General features: G+C 53.4%; 1 protein-coding gene across 10 annotated transcripts in view; it reads left to right on the plus strand.

The window, feature by feature from the left end:
• The window catches only part of Mad1l1 (mitotic arrest deficient 1 like 1), a 357,731-nt gene that overhangs the window by 254,608 nt on the left and 85,909 nt on the right, over positions 1 to 17,214 (plus strand). For all 10 annotated transcript variants that reach the window (XM_027922766.3, XM_071605258.1, XM_027922768.3 and 7 more), the window contains one exon: positions 8,150 to 8,357. In XM_027922766.3, the coding sequence (XP_027778567.1) occupies positions 8,150 to 8,357 (208 nt within the window). The remainder of the gene's footprint in view (positions 1 to 8,149; positions 8,358 to 17,214) is intronic.

Here is a 17,214-nt window from a genome sequence, read left to right on the forward strand (position 1 = left end):
AAGCCAGGGAGTGGCTTCCCCTCTGCTGACTGGTTGCTCCTGTTTAGCTGCGACCGCCGCAGAAGCCGTCAGCCCGCTCACTCAGCAAGCGAAATGTTTTTGTTTAGTCAATAATTGCACCATCGCATCAAAGGCAGGTTCCAAACTTTCCTTTTGAGATTCTTGTCAGTGTCTCAACAGTTTTCTCAGCTGTGAATCAAACAAGGCGACAAATTTTAGCGGAAGATTACAGCCATTTCCCCCTTTCTTCTTCAGCACTGTCGTCTAGCAGCCATCTCAGCAAAGCCGTCCACCCGCTCCCATCTGCTCGTTCCACGCAGCGCCAGCCCCCCGCGTGGCACTGCTTCATGTTGGCGCAAACACCCCAGGGCCCGCTATGGGCAAGATGTTGCCCGGGGTTGGGGCGGGACTGGAGATGGAGCTGGGTTTACCCTTCTCTGTGACGAGAGCAACGGACTGAGGAATGGGCCTCGCACTCATGATCCTGGGTGGGGTGGTCTCTGTTGCCTCCACGCAGCTGCTCAGCCCGCTCTGAGCATGCCCACCCGAGCCCCAGCAAGGAGCAAGAGGAGCCTGCCCAGAGGGCCAGAGGTGGGCTGTCCTGGGGTGATGTCTGATGGCCAGATGGTGGGTACATTTTGGAGAGCAGTGACCCAGCACCCTTGGCTGTGGAGGCTATCCAGTCCACCTGACCTCTGTCCAGCCTCCCCGTCTGCGGTGCAGCTACTGGCTGGTTCTTTCTTGGAGCAGAGGCCTGGGTGGATTGGGTGGTATGATCTTTCTTTCTTGGCTTTTTTTTTTTTTTTGTACCAGGGATTGAACTCAGGGGCACTCGACCACTGAGCCACATCCCCTGCCTTATTTTGTGTTTTATTAGAGACAGGGTCTCACTGAGTTGCTTAGGGCATTGCTTTTGCTGAGGCTGGCTTTGAACTCTCAAGACTCTTGCCTCAGCCTCCTAAGCCTCGGGATTACAGGCGTGCACCACCAAGCCCGGCTGGTGATGTGATCTTTCTGTGGGAGGATTGTATAGCTGTGCAGGCCTTGACAATTGGTGACACTTACAGGGCTCCCCTCCTGCCCTTTAGCCCCTTTGTCTTCACTGCCTGGCTACACGTCCCATACTAAGCTCAGAAGCCCTCCTGGGAACTCAGCACCGGGCACGGGGCCTACTTGGGTCTGACCCCTGAGTGTGCACCATGGGGGACAGGCAGCACCACCTGCACTGCACCCCTTGCCCACACACAGCAGCAGTGGCACTGCACTGCCCCCCCCCCCACACACACAAGACCAGGCAAGTGATAGAAGAGCTCTGGAGGGACTGGCTGGTTATCAAAGAGGAGAGGCTGGAACCCTTTCTCAGGACCCATCAGACTTTATTTCACACGTTATCCTCACCAACTGGTATCTGATTTCTCAGCCCATAGGACTATCTCGGTCCAGGAGATGTTATGCCTGTCATCCATTCATTCGGCAAACTCATATTGGACACCATGTGGCAGGCACTGTTCTCAGTATTGGACACCATGTGGCAGGCACTGTTCTCAGTACTGGCAGAGCAGCAGTGAGCCAGATGTAGTCCCTGTCCCCGTGGGCTGACCTCCTGGTGGGAGACAGCTAATAGAGTAAATGTCTAAGATGATGTGACTGTCTTAAGGTGCAAGTGGAGGTGCGGTAGCTGTCACTGTTATCATTGTTTGGGGGCAGTGGAGGGGTGGTGGCTGTCCCTGTCAATGGTTCTGTGCAGTAGGTCTTTGTTGGGTGCTGTCACAGGCGGGCACTGCAGTGTCGTGTCACTTCCCTGGTCTACAGTGTAGGGTGAAGTCCTGTCCCTGGCAGCTCCCTTCAATAGGAGGGTCTCAGGTGGCTGACTGTCTCCTTCCTCTCCCAGGGAGAAATAGGGCCTCCCCTTCTGGGGAGGGCGATGGCTCAGGAAGGAGGCTGCAGAGGAGCATAGATCTAGACCCTGAGCCCCGCCCTCACTACCCAGCTAGTACCCTGGCTAGTCATACTGTGCCGACTAGGCCGCGTGTAGGGGGAAATGAGGGTCACATGGTCCTTAAGACACCCCAGGGTTTCCCATTGGGCACCCAGAAAGTGTACTACATTAGCTGTGTTCACCTGCTCCTTCCTCACATCCTGCACCAATCACCTCACACTCCCCATGGTTCCTGTTGGGAAGCCCCTGTCTGGCCAGGACATTTCAGGACATGGTGTTCTGCAGACAGCATGGAAGATTCTGGGTGGTAGGTGCCTCTTACAAACACCATCCCCTGCAGGACCTCACATTCTCAGCCATACTCGCTGTCTGGCCCCATCCCCTTAGCAACATGCCTGCCGAGGAGCCTCACTCTGACCCTCAGCGCCAGGGCATGGTGGTATCATTATATGTGGCAGCAGGGAGTGTGGCATTAGCCATCCCTGCCTCTCCTGTCCAGCATTCCCATCCCTCCTCGTGTTGCCTCCACGGGACTCTGCCATCTCTAGGCATCACGGAAAGTCAATTTAGTTTATAGAAATAGTTAACATGTTTATGACCTTGGAGTCCTTGGAGCACTCAGTGTCTCTAGTTTCTTCAGCCCTCGGCCTTCCCGAGAGCAGGATACCCACATTGCCCAGGTGCAGAAGGGAAGTTTGCTCCAGGCCATGGCCAGCAGTGCAGCCCCTGGCTCTCCCAGCTCCTGCCACAGACTCCAGACTAGGGTTCAGTGCCTCCTGCCCGAGGTGGAGGCAGGCTTCAGAGCCTTCTGACCACCTGTTACCATTTCTGCCCTGCTTGCTAGGCTTGTCCATCCACCTGCTGCATCTCTGTGGGCAGCAGGATGGGGCAAGTACTAGGTGCTAATGAGGACAGGTTTAGGAGTTTGGTCTCAGCCTGGACATGGTGGCTTTGTACAAACCAAACCCCTTTTCCCAGCCAGCCCAGCTTAGCACCTAGCCACACTCTTTGGGTAGGCTGGTCATCAAACCCCGGGAGGGGCAGGGAGTACCAGAGACAGGAGGGAAGCTTTTATACCTTCATCCCTGGGCCTGAAGACACTGTCATGTCAGATGTGGGCAGCCTGGTCACACATGTGCCCTAATGTCTGGTGGCCCTCCAGTACTTTGCTTTGGATGTGTATAGATTTCATAGGAATCATAATTTTTTCTCCAGTTCATCAGACTTTTTAAGAATTTCTGTTTGTTCTCTTCTGTTTTGAGTTGGTTTAATTAGTTGAACCCCTTTTTTGGGGGGATGGGAGTGGGTAGGGACCAGGGACTGAACCCAGGGGCACTTAACCACTGAGCCACATCTCCACCCCTTTTTATTTTTTATTTTGAAATAAGGTCTCACTAAGTTGCTAAGGGCCTTGCTAAGTTGCTGAGGCTGGGTTTGGGTTTGAACTTTCCATCCTCCCACCTCAGCTTCCGAAGCCCCTGAATTGTAGGCATGGACCACCACGCCCAGCTTGGATCTTATTTTTGACCTTTAAGTTCCCCGATGCACAGAGGGGACCCTGAGTTTTTTCTTTTCTTTTTTTTTTTTTTTAATTTTTTATTGTTGGTTATTCAAAACATTACATAGTTCTTGATATATCATATTTCACCCTTTGATTCAAGTGGGTTATGAGCTCCCATTTTTACCCCATATACAGATTGCAGAATCACATCAGTTACACATCCATTGATTTACATATTGCCATACTAGTGTCTGTTGTGTTCTGCTGCCTTTCCTATCCTCTACTATCCCCCCTCCCCTCCCCTCCCCTCCCCTCTTCTCTCTCTGCCCCCTCTACTGTCATTCATTTGTCCCCCTTGTATTATTTTTCCCTTTCCCCTCACTTCCTCTTGTATGTACTTTTGTATAACCCTGAGGGTCTCCTTCCATTTCCATGCAATTTCCCTTCTCTCTCCCTTTCCCTCCCACCTCTCATCCCTGTTTAATGTTAATCTTCTTCTCATGCTCTTCGACCCTACTCTGTTCTTAGTTACTCTCCTTATATCAAAGAAGACATTTGGCATTTGTTTTTTAGGGATTGGCTAGCTTCACTTAGCATAATCTGCTCTAATGCCATCCATTTCCCTGCAAATTCTATGATTTTGTCATTTTTTAATGCAGAGTAATACTCCATTGTGTATAAATGCCACATTTTTTTTATCCATTCGTCTATTGAAGGGCATCTAGGTTGGTTCCACAGTCTTGCTATTGTGAATTGTGCTGCTATGAACATCGATGTAGCGGTGTCCCTGTAGCATGCTCTTTTTATGTGGCAGCAGGGAGTGTGGGTCTTTAGTTTAGGTCTTTAGGGAATAGACCGAGAAGGGGAATAGCTGGGTCAAATGGTGGCTCCATTCCCAGCTTTCCCAGGAATCTCCATACTGCTTTCCAAATTGGCTGCACCAATTTGCAGTCCCACCAGCAATGTACAAGTGTACCCTTTTCCCCACATCCTCGCCAGCACTTGTTGTTGTTTGACTTCATAATGGCTGCCAATCTTACTGGAGTGAGATGGTATCTTAGGGTGGTTTTGATTTGCATTTCTCTGACTGCTAGAGATGGTGAGCATTTTTTCATGTACTTGTTGATTGATTGTATGTCCTCCTCTGAGAAGTGTCTGTTCAGGTCCTTGGCCCATTTGTTGATTGGGTTGTTTGTTATTTTATTGTCTAATTTTTTGAGTTCTTTGTATACTCTGGATATTAGGGCTCTATCTGAAGTGTGAGGAGTAAAGATTTGTTCCCAGGATGTAGGCTCCCTACCTGAGTTTTTTCAAGGAAAACATAATCTCTGCAGATGGACTGATCATCAGGAGTTTGGGTCTCAGTGGGAGCTGATAGCTCCTGTGCCTGCCATGTGGTGTTGGGTTTTTCCACAACAGCGTTCCGCCCAGGGGCCTTGACGTTCACAGGCCTGCTGGGAAGAAGGGCCAGCCTTAGGTACATCACATGCTTCCTGACCCCCACCTGCATCTCTCACAGCTATGGGAGGATGCTGAGGCCTGGCAGGTACAGTCCTGTCCAGGGTCATGCTGGTAGCCTCCAGGATGTATCTGTGCTTCTACCTCACCACGACTTGAGGCTTCTCTCCCAGGAGGTCAGTTGTGTTGCGTTCTAGGGAAGAGGAGGAGGAGGAAGCCATGGTCCCAGCCCAGGCCCCAAGGGGTCATGTGTTGCTGCCCTGGGGGATAGGAACATTTGTGAGTCAGGAAAGGGACTTGTGAAGGCCACATGTCTCATCCTCACCCAGGGGGCAATTTGACATGACCAACCAGTCTGCTTTGCCCAGCCCATAAACTAAGAATTGTTTTTAGGTTTATAAACATTTGCAAAGAAAGATCAAAAGAATGTTTTGGAACGTGAAAATCATATGGAATTCTGGTTTGGGTTTCTGTGACACAGTGTTGACATGTAGCCATGCTTGCTCATGCGTCTGTCCACCATGGCTGCTTGCTCGTCACAGCCAGAGTTGGGTGTTTAGGGCAGAGAAGGTGACCTGCAGATGAGGCCCAGGTGTACCCTCTGACTGCACGGGGAGCGCTGGGCCTGGTTCTCTCCGTCTTCCTGGCTTCCCGAGCTCTGTGCTGAGGGAAACCGACCCGTGTCCAGATGCGCAGGCTCCACAAGACAGGCCCCAGCGGCTGCTGTCAGAGGCTCTCCCGGGCGGCTTGGGTGGTAGAATTTCACACGCTTGGTTATCTCCCCAGACTGTTGAAATTGGATGAAATAATCCTTTCAACCCTGACATGTGTGATTCAGCTGAAGTTCCAGGGGTCTCTTTATCTTTTGGGGTTTTACAAGTTTCTCAGAAAACCCATAAAGAGACATGCAAATCCTCTCCCGCCCTGGCCTCACGCCGCTTCCTCCCCCCCGCCCCCTCCTTTCTTCCATGCACTGATGGAGGCCTCGCCTGTCCTCCTGCACTGAGGGAGGCTCTGGAGGTAGGCAGGAGCCTTGTTTGCAAACCCAGCTTGCTCTCTGCAATGGCTTCTGCCGCCACTGTGGTGCCCATGAGTCTCTGGCCCGTGTCTTCATTTCCGTCTCCACTGGCCTCTTCTGCAGAAGGACTTGAGGGCCAGCAGTTTGCTGTCTGAGGTGGCGGCAGGATCTTTTAGTTCCAAGGGGTGGTGTCCAGGGTGGGATCTTGCTGGGCCTCTCCCAGCTCCCTGCTCTTCTTAGGAGTCACATCTTGTGGGGTTCTGGGAGGCTAGCCAAGAACTGGCAGGTTTTGGCCCCTGGTGAAATGCTTGAGGGGCACTGTCCAGTCTTATCCACACCATCCTTCAATGGAGGGACAGTGCCCCACACAGCTTGAGCTCCTGGAAAGCTAGAAGATCCCCATGCTCGGCCTGCCTGACCTCTCCCCCAGCTTCTTTCCCCACCCAGAGCATTTGCTGCTCTGAACAATGGTAGCCGTTTCCCCTGCTCCTTAGAGGAAAGAGGGACTTGTGGGCAGGAGGCATAAGGGTAGGGAGAGAGGGAAGTCCCTGTGGGGGGGAGCCGGGAGGAAACAAGCACAGTCTCCCTCTGTAGGCCCAGTGTCCCTCACCAATGGAGCAGGGTGGAATGTGGCTCTGAGGGATGGGCTCTGTGGCCCAGGAGCACCCTGCTTGTCAGGTGGAACATGTCCCTGAGCCACATGCCTGCCCTGTTAGTCTTGTCCCTGGCCCCAAGGCCTTCCCTGGAGCAGGTTACAGGGCCTCCTCACCTGGGTGGCAGTTCTCTGCAGGGGCCCAGGCAGTGCCAAGAGAAGGTTCCAAAAGGCTTTGACGCCTTCCTCCCTTGTTCTCTCCGGGAGCAGGACAGCCCAGGGACATGATGGCCTGAGAGCACAGCTTCTGACCGTGTTCCTGAGTCACCTCAGACCCACAGAGGTCCACCCTGGTCCAGCAGAGGTAGCATGGCTGTCTCCTGGTCTTCCTAGGCAGCAAGATGGGTCTCTTCCGAGGATTTGCCACATGCTGTTATGGAAAGTTGTGCCCACTCACGCTGCTGTCTCACACACTGCTTGGCTGCTCTGCCCCCCGCCAGGAGGGCTGCCCTCTGTGTGTGCGACGTGGATGTGGGCACCTTGCTGGCCTCAGTTTTCGATCCCCTTGTGACCTGTGTGAGCCCCTCTCCATGTGCTCATAGCCCTTGGGGTGCCTGCATCTGTCTGGTTTTCGCCTATTTTCAAGTGAAGTCCCTAACATTTCTCATTCACTCTTGAATTCTTCGTGTATTCGGGGTTTGAGTCCTCGGTCGGGTGTGTGTTTCTGGTCACCTGGACCTTGATGAACAGGAGTTCTTAGCGCCCTGAGTCTAGGCTTGCTCCTCCCTTCCTGTTAAAGAGGCACCTCTTGAACGTTATTTACCAAGTTGCCACTCCATATTTGTGAAGGTGTTCTTTTATGTTTTCTTTAAAACTTTACCTTGTAACAAGATTTCAGTCCCTCTGGAATTGGTGTCTGGGTGGTGAGGTCAGGGTCATGTGGCTTGCGCTGACCTTGCTGTGGTACTGCGAGGTATCAGTGATTGAAGACTGTGAGGTGTGGTGGAGCCTGCTGGGCTCGGGCCTTGTCCTCTCCTTGGGGGTTGCCTGGCTGGTGCTGGTCTGGCAGGTAGACTGTGTTCCTGGGAGAGGTCAGCAACTGGCATGTGGTCAGCGGTGACACTCTGTACTGGCTCTCTATAAGTCTAAAATCATTCCAAATCATAGAAGTATTTAGTTTTATTTTATCACTGTGGGTAGGGAGAGGCACAGTATGGGGGTAGTAAAAGCCCAGTCATTCAAGTATTTGTGTCATGAGTTGTTCTTAGATTGGATTTAAGAAGCCTTGGCAGAGACACATGTGTGGTGAGGACCTGCAGTGTCCCAAGGGGTGGGCCAGCTGGTTTATTTTCTCTCCTTAATTCAGTAACTCTTCAAGGCAAGTGACAACGTGATCTCTTATTGGTGAAACAGCAGAACTCAGAGAGGGGAAGGGCCTTGTCTGTACCACTCAGCAGCCCTATAGCCCTGAGACTCGGGCCTGCTGTGTGGCCCCCTGACAGCCCCATTGTGCTCAGCTCCTGACAATTTCTTGATCCTCACACTCAGTATTATGAGCCTCTTGTCTCTTCTGTTTGCATCGTCAAAGCCTCATGGTCTGACCCACACTGAGGTGATCCTGTGCTGTGCTTGGTCCCCCAGGGTGACTACGACCAGAGCAGAACCAAAGTGCTGCACATGAGCATGAACCCCACCAGTGCGGCCAAGCAGCGTCTGCGTGAAGACCGGGACCAGCTGCAGGAGGAGTGTGAGCGTCTTCGAGGGCTCGTGCGTGCTCTGGAGAGAGGGGGCCCCATCCCCGCTGACCTGGAGGCCAGCAGCAGCCTGCCTTCATCCAAGGAGGTGGCAGGTAAGGCCATTGCCCAGCCCCTGGCATCCAGTGGGCAGGTTCACCTCAGTGTCACAGGGGGACAGCGTGGCTGTAGCCCTGGGCAGCCAGGCCTTGGGGACAGAGCATGAGGACCCCCATGGTCCATAGAGACTTTCCTGCAGGGCTGTGCAAACAGGGTTGGTCATCCACATCTGCAGGCGGCAGGAAATAACTCAGGCAGCACTAGAGAGGTAAGCAGTGGAGATCTTCTCAGACCCCTGGAACAAATTAATATCATTTATCAGTTTGTGTGTGCCCCATTAATCATGAGTAAATCCAATTCTCCGTGAGAACAGGGGCCATCTTTCATGGGTCTAAGTACACTTCAAAGAGCCCAGGGGCCCTTGCTGCAAGGGCCTGCGACACCAGGGAGGAACGAGGGCAGCTCCAAGTCGGTGCCTCTCACCACCCTCTCCCGCCTGGAAGCCAAACAACCCTTGGAGCCTGTGCTCGTCACCTCCAATGCTGAGTCTCTTCATGGCCTTGGAGAGCACTGCAGTCCCCAAGTCCTGCGTTGGCTGTGTCCACTCTGCAGCTGCAGAGAAATGTGCACATCTGCATGGAGGGTGCTCGCAGAGGCCCTGGGGGCTGAGGTGCCCTGTGCGCTGTCTGCATTGGAGAGTGCTTGGTATTGCCTGAGCAGGGCCTCAGAGTGACCCGGGAGGAGTGTGACCCTTCCACTCCTCCGCTTGGGCATCTGATGGCTCACTCTTGGGGGCACTTGCAGGGGTGTCCGCTGGGCTGGGGCCTGGAGGCTGGAGGCTGCCGTTTTGTTGACACTTGCATCTCACGTTCGCTCAGGCTGCTTGTCACCCTGTGAGGCCCTTTGCTTCCTCTGTGTGTGTGTCATCTCATGCTGTGGAGGCGCTTGACGCTCCCCTTGAGAGTCCTGGAGTGGGAGAGAGGTTATTGGCCTGCTAGGCCCCTTCCTGCAGCGCCAAGCCAGTCTGAAGCATCAGGGCAGTTGCCCTCGTCCTCCTCCTCATTCCTGTGTCGTCTCCCTCCTGCTGTGTGCTCCTACCCAGGGACCAAGACCTCCAGTCTGTGAGTGATGGAGGAAGCCCTAGGACACAGGAAGTCTCCTGCCCAGCAAGGCTTGGGGGCACCCAGGCCTGAGATGGAGTGACAACTGTGCCATTCCTAGCACTGGGACTTCCCGCAGCTTCTGTGTCTCAGCTGTGAGACAGACCACGTTGGCACTGCAAAGTGCCTGGCACATGGCTGGCACTCAGTAACTGTTCACCAGCTGTATTTTATTGTCCCTGGTCTTGTTACAAGGTTCTTATAACTATCCTTAGCACGTGGTGGTCTTGGGGCACCCCGAGTCTTGGAACCTGCCCTGGCGCTCAGGTTGCCAGCGCCCCCTGTGTGATAGGGCCTTTCTTATATCACTTCCTGTGGGCTTGGGCTCCGAGCAGTATGGGAGGTAGTGGGACTCGCCGTCTCTCAGTGTCTTAGAGGATGGCGGCTGTTTATATGGCTCCCTGTGACCTGGCGTCCAGCATATGTGGGCAGTGCATACTCACGCACACATTCCCCCCCATACCTCACCCCGTCTCTCCCATCTCGGGGGTTTAGAATTAACATTTGGGGTCTCTGCATGAACTCACATTGACCTTTATTAGGTCCTGTCCTACTTTCTGTAGACCAAGGCATCCAGACACCCTGAGAAATGTGCCAGAACCAAACCAGGAACCCATCCCTGGCAGTTCCTGGGCCACTCCCTTTCCGGGGTGGAGCAGAGCAAAGGAATGGCACAGTGTGCTGTGGGGACAGCCAGTCCCTAAAGTGCTTCCTAATCCTCACGCTTCTGAATTCTCTCCACCAGTGCTCTTTCGTTCTTGGCATCGCTGCTAAGGCTACGGGAAAGCAGCCAGGAGGGACTCTCCTGGAGTAGATGCCCCTGCCCAGTCACCAGCCTGCCTATGAGCTGGCCTGGGGAGTCTGGGGCAGACCCAGTTTGGGGCAGAGCATGCTGTGAATGGGAGGTCTCCTGCTGACCTGAGGGCGGGCTTTGTGGCCACTGGCCAGGCCTCCAGCAGAACCCAGGTAGGAAATAGGCCAAGGAAAGAGGAAACCTATCATGGGACCACCTGGCAAGCTGGTGGCAGCTCTGGGCGTCTTCCCAGCCCTCCCACCACGCAGGCTTCTTCTGCCATGCTGTGGTGTGACAGTGTCATCCTTGTACTCCTTCCAGCCATGGATTCTCCTGCCTTGTGCCATCTATGTGTCCATGGCAGGTTTTAGAGCAAAGAATGCAGACTCAGAACATCACAGGTAGACCTCTTCCTTGCAAAAAGATTCTTGGGAGAGACCCAGCATCACCTGGTGTCCCTTAAGCATTTGCCCATTGACTGCCAATTCATTTTTCTGGTCATATGTGCTGAGCTCCTCTTGTGGACCAGGCTGTGCTGGTCTTGGGCACTCAGTGCAGGGAGTCTGGCTGTGGTGAATGGTAGAGGCCACAGCAGATAGATTTTGTGACACTTAGGGAACTGAGAGACACCCAGAGCTTCCCTTCAAGAAGAAGGGCAAGTCCAAGGTTGCCTGGAAGCTGGAGGATGAGGGACTCAGGTCAGACATGGGCAGCCTGTCAAGAGTGTGGCTGGAGGTGAGGGCAGGAAGGAGGCCTGTGGCATGGGGTGGGGCATCTAAGCCCAGGTGGCTCACTGGACTTGCCCATGTGCTGTACCTCCCAGGCCCCTGAACTCACAGTGAGGCAGGTTGGTTTTTGTTTTGCTTGCTGTAAGATTTATACCCACAGAGACGATGCAGCAGCGAACTTTCAAATCTTTTAAGAAGAGCTGAGCCCTTGATGACTGAGTGCTCAGGAAAGAGGGTTCTAAACCAGTGCGTGGCCAAAGAGCCAGTCTGCTCAAGCCACAAGACTCCCCAGAGGGCCCAGGAAGGAACAGCAGCAGATGGCCCTGGGGAGGTGCCTGGCTAAGATGAGGAGACCTAGGACCTTGGTTGAGAATTTAATTAAGAGATTGTCCCAGGTCTTTCCCTCACCCTATTCATGGGCAGTAGCCTCTCCCCCAGGAAAGATTAAAAAAATAAATAAATAAAAATAAAAAACTAAAAACCCAGCCACTTATTCTCTTGCAACAGTGCTTCCTGAAGTGAGGGCCTCAGGCTGGTGCAACCCTACCTGGAACTTGAGAAATGCAGATTCTTAGGCCCCATCTCAGACTAATTCAGAAGCCCTGAGATGGACCCTGTGCTCTGCTCACACACCCTCCATGTCACATAGATGACAGGGAAAGGGCCCTGGACAGGTCCAGTCAGGACAGGAGGCCCAGAGAGAACACAGAAGCTGAGGTGGACAGCTGCAGGTAAGTCCTAAGGTGACCCTGCAGCCCCAGTGAGAACTTTTCCTGGGAGATGTTGACCAGCCTGAGAGGGTGCTGACTGGAGGTCCCAGGGGACAGCGATCTCCATGGTGCGGTCCACAGAGGACAGGCTTTCCTCTCCTGCTCAGAGGTCCTTGGGTGCCCCATGACACATCTCCTGATGATAAAGGATAGCCAGGGGTTGGAGGATAGCCAAGGATTTTCAGAACTCTGGAAGGCAAAAAAAAAAAAAAAGAAAAAACACACCTAAATGTGCAAACTACAGAGCAACATGTACAAAGTGCCCACTGGGGGAATGGGCCTCCAGAGCAGAAGAGAACCCAAAAGAGGCATCTTGAACCTGACCAGTGAGAAAGGCTTTTCAGTAGCACCATGAGAACAGGTGCCTTCAAGCAATTCAGAGAGAGAACGAGCTCTGGGCATGTAAAAGTGTCCAGAGTCAAATGGAAGTTTTAATTGAACATTTTTAAGATGAAGTTGAGCAGGCTTATCAGAAAATTGCACAAAAAGACAGATGAAGAAAAGGAAATAGAGGTGAGACGCGGAGAGGACCAGCCCTGCAGTGCATAGAAGGAACCCGGGGTGCAAGAGGGTATACCTGGAGCTCTGAGGGAGGGTTCCCAGCAGGCAGGGAGCGAATCCCCATGGAAGATGCGCAGAAGGTCCTTTGCACAGATGAGGGCAGGTCCTCCTGCGCACATCCTGATGGCACTCCAGAGCCTTGTGGACAGAGGAGACCCTGGGAAATTCCAAAGGAAAACAAGACATCCCTTCTCTAAGGGCCAGGGACCAAAATGACCTAACACTCCTCAGCAGCAGCATAAGAAAGTAGGAGGCACTTAATGGAAGTGACTTGGAGCTTAGGACCCATGACATGCCCACTGTCATTTTCAGATGGTCACGGTGTTTTAAAATTTACCTGTCCTATATCCTTTCTTGGAAAGTTAGTCTAGGATGTACTCCAATAAAATGAGGGAGTAAACCAAGAAAAAAGATACAGAATCCAGGAAGTAGGAGGGAGTTTACAGGGCATCTTCCTGGCTCACCAGAAGGCAGTAGGTGACACCAGTGTGTCAGATCCAGAAGACACCATGTCAGAGGTTGGAGAAATGTTTAGTACCAAGGTGGAGGTACTAAAAGACGAAGCGAAAGCCAGGGTCCCAGGGAAAGGGCAGGCGGCAAGGTGTGGGGGTGGCTGCTCCCTGACAAGTCTCTTTGTGTTACTGAGCTCTGAAGTTGTACATGAAAACAAAATGTAAAGTTGACGAGAATAAGGCTGATGGCAAGCTGTAGAAGCTTAGTGACAGAGGCTCAGCAGAAGCCCAGCAGCCTCTGAGGATGCCATGGGGACAGGCAAGGTGACTGGGCACCACTGTTCAGTGGGCAGGTGGGAAGAGTCGGGTCACCCTAGGCCCCCTTCTTGGAGGCCTTTCTTGTGGGGGAAGAGCCCCCATTGCCTAGCAGGGGGACAGCTGGGATGAGGTCGGGGGGATGTGTTTGGAGGAGTGAGGCTGCCCTTTGGGGGAAGGTCTGCTCCTCGTGCTATTCGTGGGCTCACACCTGGAAAGGGGAAGATGTGTCATTGACAGAGGAGGACCATGGTCCTGGCAGCCTCCTGCCTATCTCCCTGGCTCCCAGCAGAATTCCTCAGAATTTCGTTGTGGCCACTCTGCACCCCCCAACCTGTTTCTGAGCACAGATGAGGAAACCGAGACATAAACAGATGAAGCTGCAGGCCAAGGCCCAGTGGTCTAGCTCAGCTGAGGGTACACTCTTTCTGCGGATGTGCCCACCTCCCCTGCCAACTTATTAGGGCATCTAGCACCTTGTTGTAGCTCCCAGGCAGCAGGCAGGCAGACAGCTGTGGCTTCTCCATTGCTGGACGGGTCGCTGTCCTCCATGGAAGCTGTTCAGTTCCGCCTCTCCAGGCTTTGAGTTGTTGGCAGGGTCCCTCCCAGGCTCCCAGCCTCTGGTGATTGGGCTTCAGGGCACAGGCTTGCAGGTTGGTGGACAGCAGAGCTGTCACCACCAAGAGACCTAGATCATAGACAGTCTGCCAGTTCTGGAAGAGAGGCCAGAAAGAGCAGGTGGGTGAGGTGGGCATTGGAGACCGCGCTGGCTTCTCTCTCAGGCAGTCCACCCTCGTTTGGCCTCCATTTTATGTTTACCATGAGTTTCTGAGGGCTTTTTTTCTCTGGCCTGGGCCCTGGCTCTGGGGGCCAGAGAGGACAGAAACAAACAAGATGGCCTCTGCCCTCGGGGCCCTGGGGTAACTGCCTGGCCTCTCCGACCCCACACCAAGAGCACAACCCTGCTGGCAGAAATCTGGGCCCCAGCCTCCCCACGCTGCCTTCTGGCTGCCTGCATGGCCCCTGCTGCACCCAGACTTTGCCAGAGAGATTATTAATCGCAGTTTAATCAGGCAGTGCATTAATATTAAAACAATCTAGTCCTGTCAGGGTGGCACTTTGAAGGTGATCAGTTTTGCCACTGCCTGACTGTGCAGGCACAGCGGATCCCAGGGATGTCTCTGGGGAGGAGACGAGGGAAAGCAGGCTGCACTGAGCTCCCCTGACCCAGCCCTGGGAAGGAGGACATCCGGGGGCTTGGTTTGGGGCTGCACCTCAGTGCTCCCCACCTGGGGCTGGGACAGAGGGCAGTGCCTCTGTCTCGTTCACGCCTAGGCCGCTGCCTCTGCAGACTGACTGCCCTCTTCCTGCTCCCACACCATGGCAGTGCAGCCCACCTCAGCTATGGTGGCACGGAAGGGTGAGATGCCAACCTGTCAGTGCCAGACATCAGTGCACTGCTCCCATTTAGTGTGGGCCTGTCCTGAGTCACAGTCCCTGAGCCCCTGGGGCAGAGTCACCACCTCCCAGGCCTCAGTCTGCTTATACACAAAGGTATGTACACAGTGCAAGGTGGAAGCAGGAAGTAGCATGTGGAACTTTACCACTGTGGCCCTGCATGGCTTCTTGCCCGTTCCACATTCCGTGGCTGCTACTATGCTCTGAGCCCCAGTCCCTGCACCCCAGTGCTGCAGGTCCCTCCAGTAGAGCAGCAAGGCTTCTGTGCTGGGGGTGGAGGTCCTGGCCAGCAGGTCTTTTAGGCCTTTAACCAGCAGCAGTGTCTGCTTTCCTGTGGCCCCTGAGGTTTCTGTGAATAATCTACATTCACTCTGACAGTTTCCCTCCATGTAACAGGTGGGATTTTTTAGACAGTAAAAGCAGTGACATTCATAGGTCAGAAGTCGAAGGTAGGAAACATATGCCCTGCAGCGCCAAGTCTGGTAGGTTCGGTGTATGTCAGTGTAGCAGTGTGACATCTGTCAGGTAAAGGGGTACAGATAGGGATGTGGTTTCCATGAGCCAGTGCTGCTTCTCAGTGGACTGTGGAAACTGGGGCCTCTAAAGCGTCTGTAAATCGTGCTTTAAAGATACCAGCATCTCTGTTGTCTTGGACTTGTGTCTGGTAGTCGTGTTCTTCTCAGCAGGTCTGTATTTTCCTGGATTCTCATGTGCAGCTTAATTCTGAGTTGTACTCTGGACATTTTGAATGCCATGTGAGGCCATTCCAGGTCTTTCTGCACTCTGTACAGAACGCTGGTTTCTGCTGATTGTCATGGGCACTCTGCCCAGTTCCTCATGGCAGTCCAGCCCACGGGTCTTTGCTTCTCAGAGCTTCTGATGCTGTGGTCTGGGTGGGCCAGTTTGAGTCCTGGGCAGTGGGTTAGCCCAGAGTCCAGTTCTCGAGCCCTCGGTGTGTGTTCTGGGTGTGACCCCCATGCTCAGCTCAGGGAGGTCCTCAGGACCCCCGTGAGTTCCCTTTGCAGGACCCTGCTGGCTTTGTCCCCGACTATGCCAGCCACCGTGCCGAGAGGAAACGCAGCAGGGTTCGCCCCCACTACCAGGCTCCAGGCGTCTGTGCAGCTGTAGCCCAGGATTGCCTGGCTGCTGGATGGAAGAAGAAAGATAAAAGGACAGATTTCTGTCACTTGCTTCTCATGCCAGAAAGCAAGGGCAGCCCTTGACACCCTGTCTGTGCCTCACTCAGGCCAGGCTTGAGGTGCTTTCATGTCTGGGCCAGGTAGAGCCAGAATCAGACAGATGACAACAAACTCCGAGGCTCAGGGCACAGCTTCAGGATTTAAGACGGTGTGATATCATCTGATAGACTGAACCCCTGACCATAAAGCTTCCAAGAAAGAAATCTCCAGGTCCAGATGGTTCACCAGCAAATTCTACCAAACACGCAGAGAAAAGTGAATAGCAATCCCCCACAGCTCTTCAAGAAAACAGAAGAGAGAGCGTCCCAGCAGACCCAAGGAAGCATGAGCTCACCCTGATTTCAAAGCCGATGACAAGACTAAAGAGAAAAACCACAAGAATTAGTTTATTTATTCCAAAAACACAAGACTGGTTCAGTGTTAAGCATCAGATGATACAATCTAAAAAAGAAAACTCACACAATCAGATCAATAGATACAGTACAAGCATTTGTCAAAATCCAAAACCCATTCGTGACAGAAACTCTCAACAGGAAAAGATGGGACTTCCTTCACACAAAGAAGACCACATCTGCCTCAGACCTGATCATGCAAGACCGGAAGCAGCTCCCCCAGGACAGAAGTCCCTGGCAGACCACCCATGACAGTCAGCCAGAGTCCTACAGAGGCAGGCAGGCAGGCAGGAGAGGAAGTGGAGGCAGACAGGCTGGAAAGTGGGGATGTGGTGCATCCTCTTCACAGGTGGCTCGACTGTCCCTGTGGACAGTCACACACAATGAAGAGAAATCCTGATTATGTCCCGTGGCCTTGCTGCACCCTCTTTGAGTGGGTGCATGCACATGTTGTGTGATACCATATACTAGCAATGACCATGTGGAAACCAAAGTTAAAAACAGCCTCATTTCTCTTCACTGCCCCCCAAATGTAATCCATAGATGCAAATCTTGACAGAGCTGTGCTGACAGCTATGAAACGCTGCAGCCAGCAACTGGAGGTGAAAATGGAGAGTGTCATGAGGCGCTCATGGGTTAGAGGTTCAACACGGCGGCCACCAGCTCTACCCACCCGAGCTCCAGGTCCTGTGTGGTGCGAGGCAGACCTCTCGGGCTCCCTCCTCAGCCAACCTCAGCCTTTCCCACTTCCCAAGGTTCTCAGGGAGGACAGAGTTGGGCCGCACCCTTGGTCACACAAGCCCAGCTCTGAGAAGCTGCACATCATAGCATGTCGTGGTGGAACACTGCCCAGGGAGGGCCAGACTGCTGGCACTCTCTGTGGGGGAGCCAGACATGGTGCTGCCAGAGGCCCCCACAGTGGAGGAAAAGGCAAAAGTGCAAGCTCACGGAATGGACTGGGCTGCTAGCTGGCTCCACAGCCAGGGCAGAGAGTTGCTCTTCAGGTGATGGAACTGTTCCAAATCTGGATCTGGGCCGTCACAGTCATCTCTCCCTGTGTTAGGCTTTATAGACCTGATCACCAA

This window comes from Marmota flaviventris, chromosome 19, assembly GCF_047511675.1.
Source record: "Marmota flaviventris isolate mMarFla1 chromosome 19, mMarFla1.hap1, whole genome shotgun sequence".
Taxonomy (NCBI): Eukaryota; Metazoa; Chordata; class Mammalia; order Rodentia; family Sciuridae; genus Marmota; species Marmota flaviventris.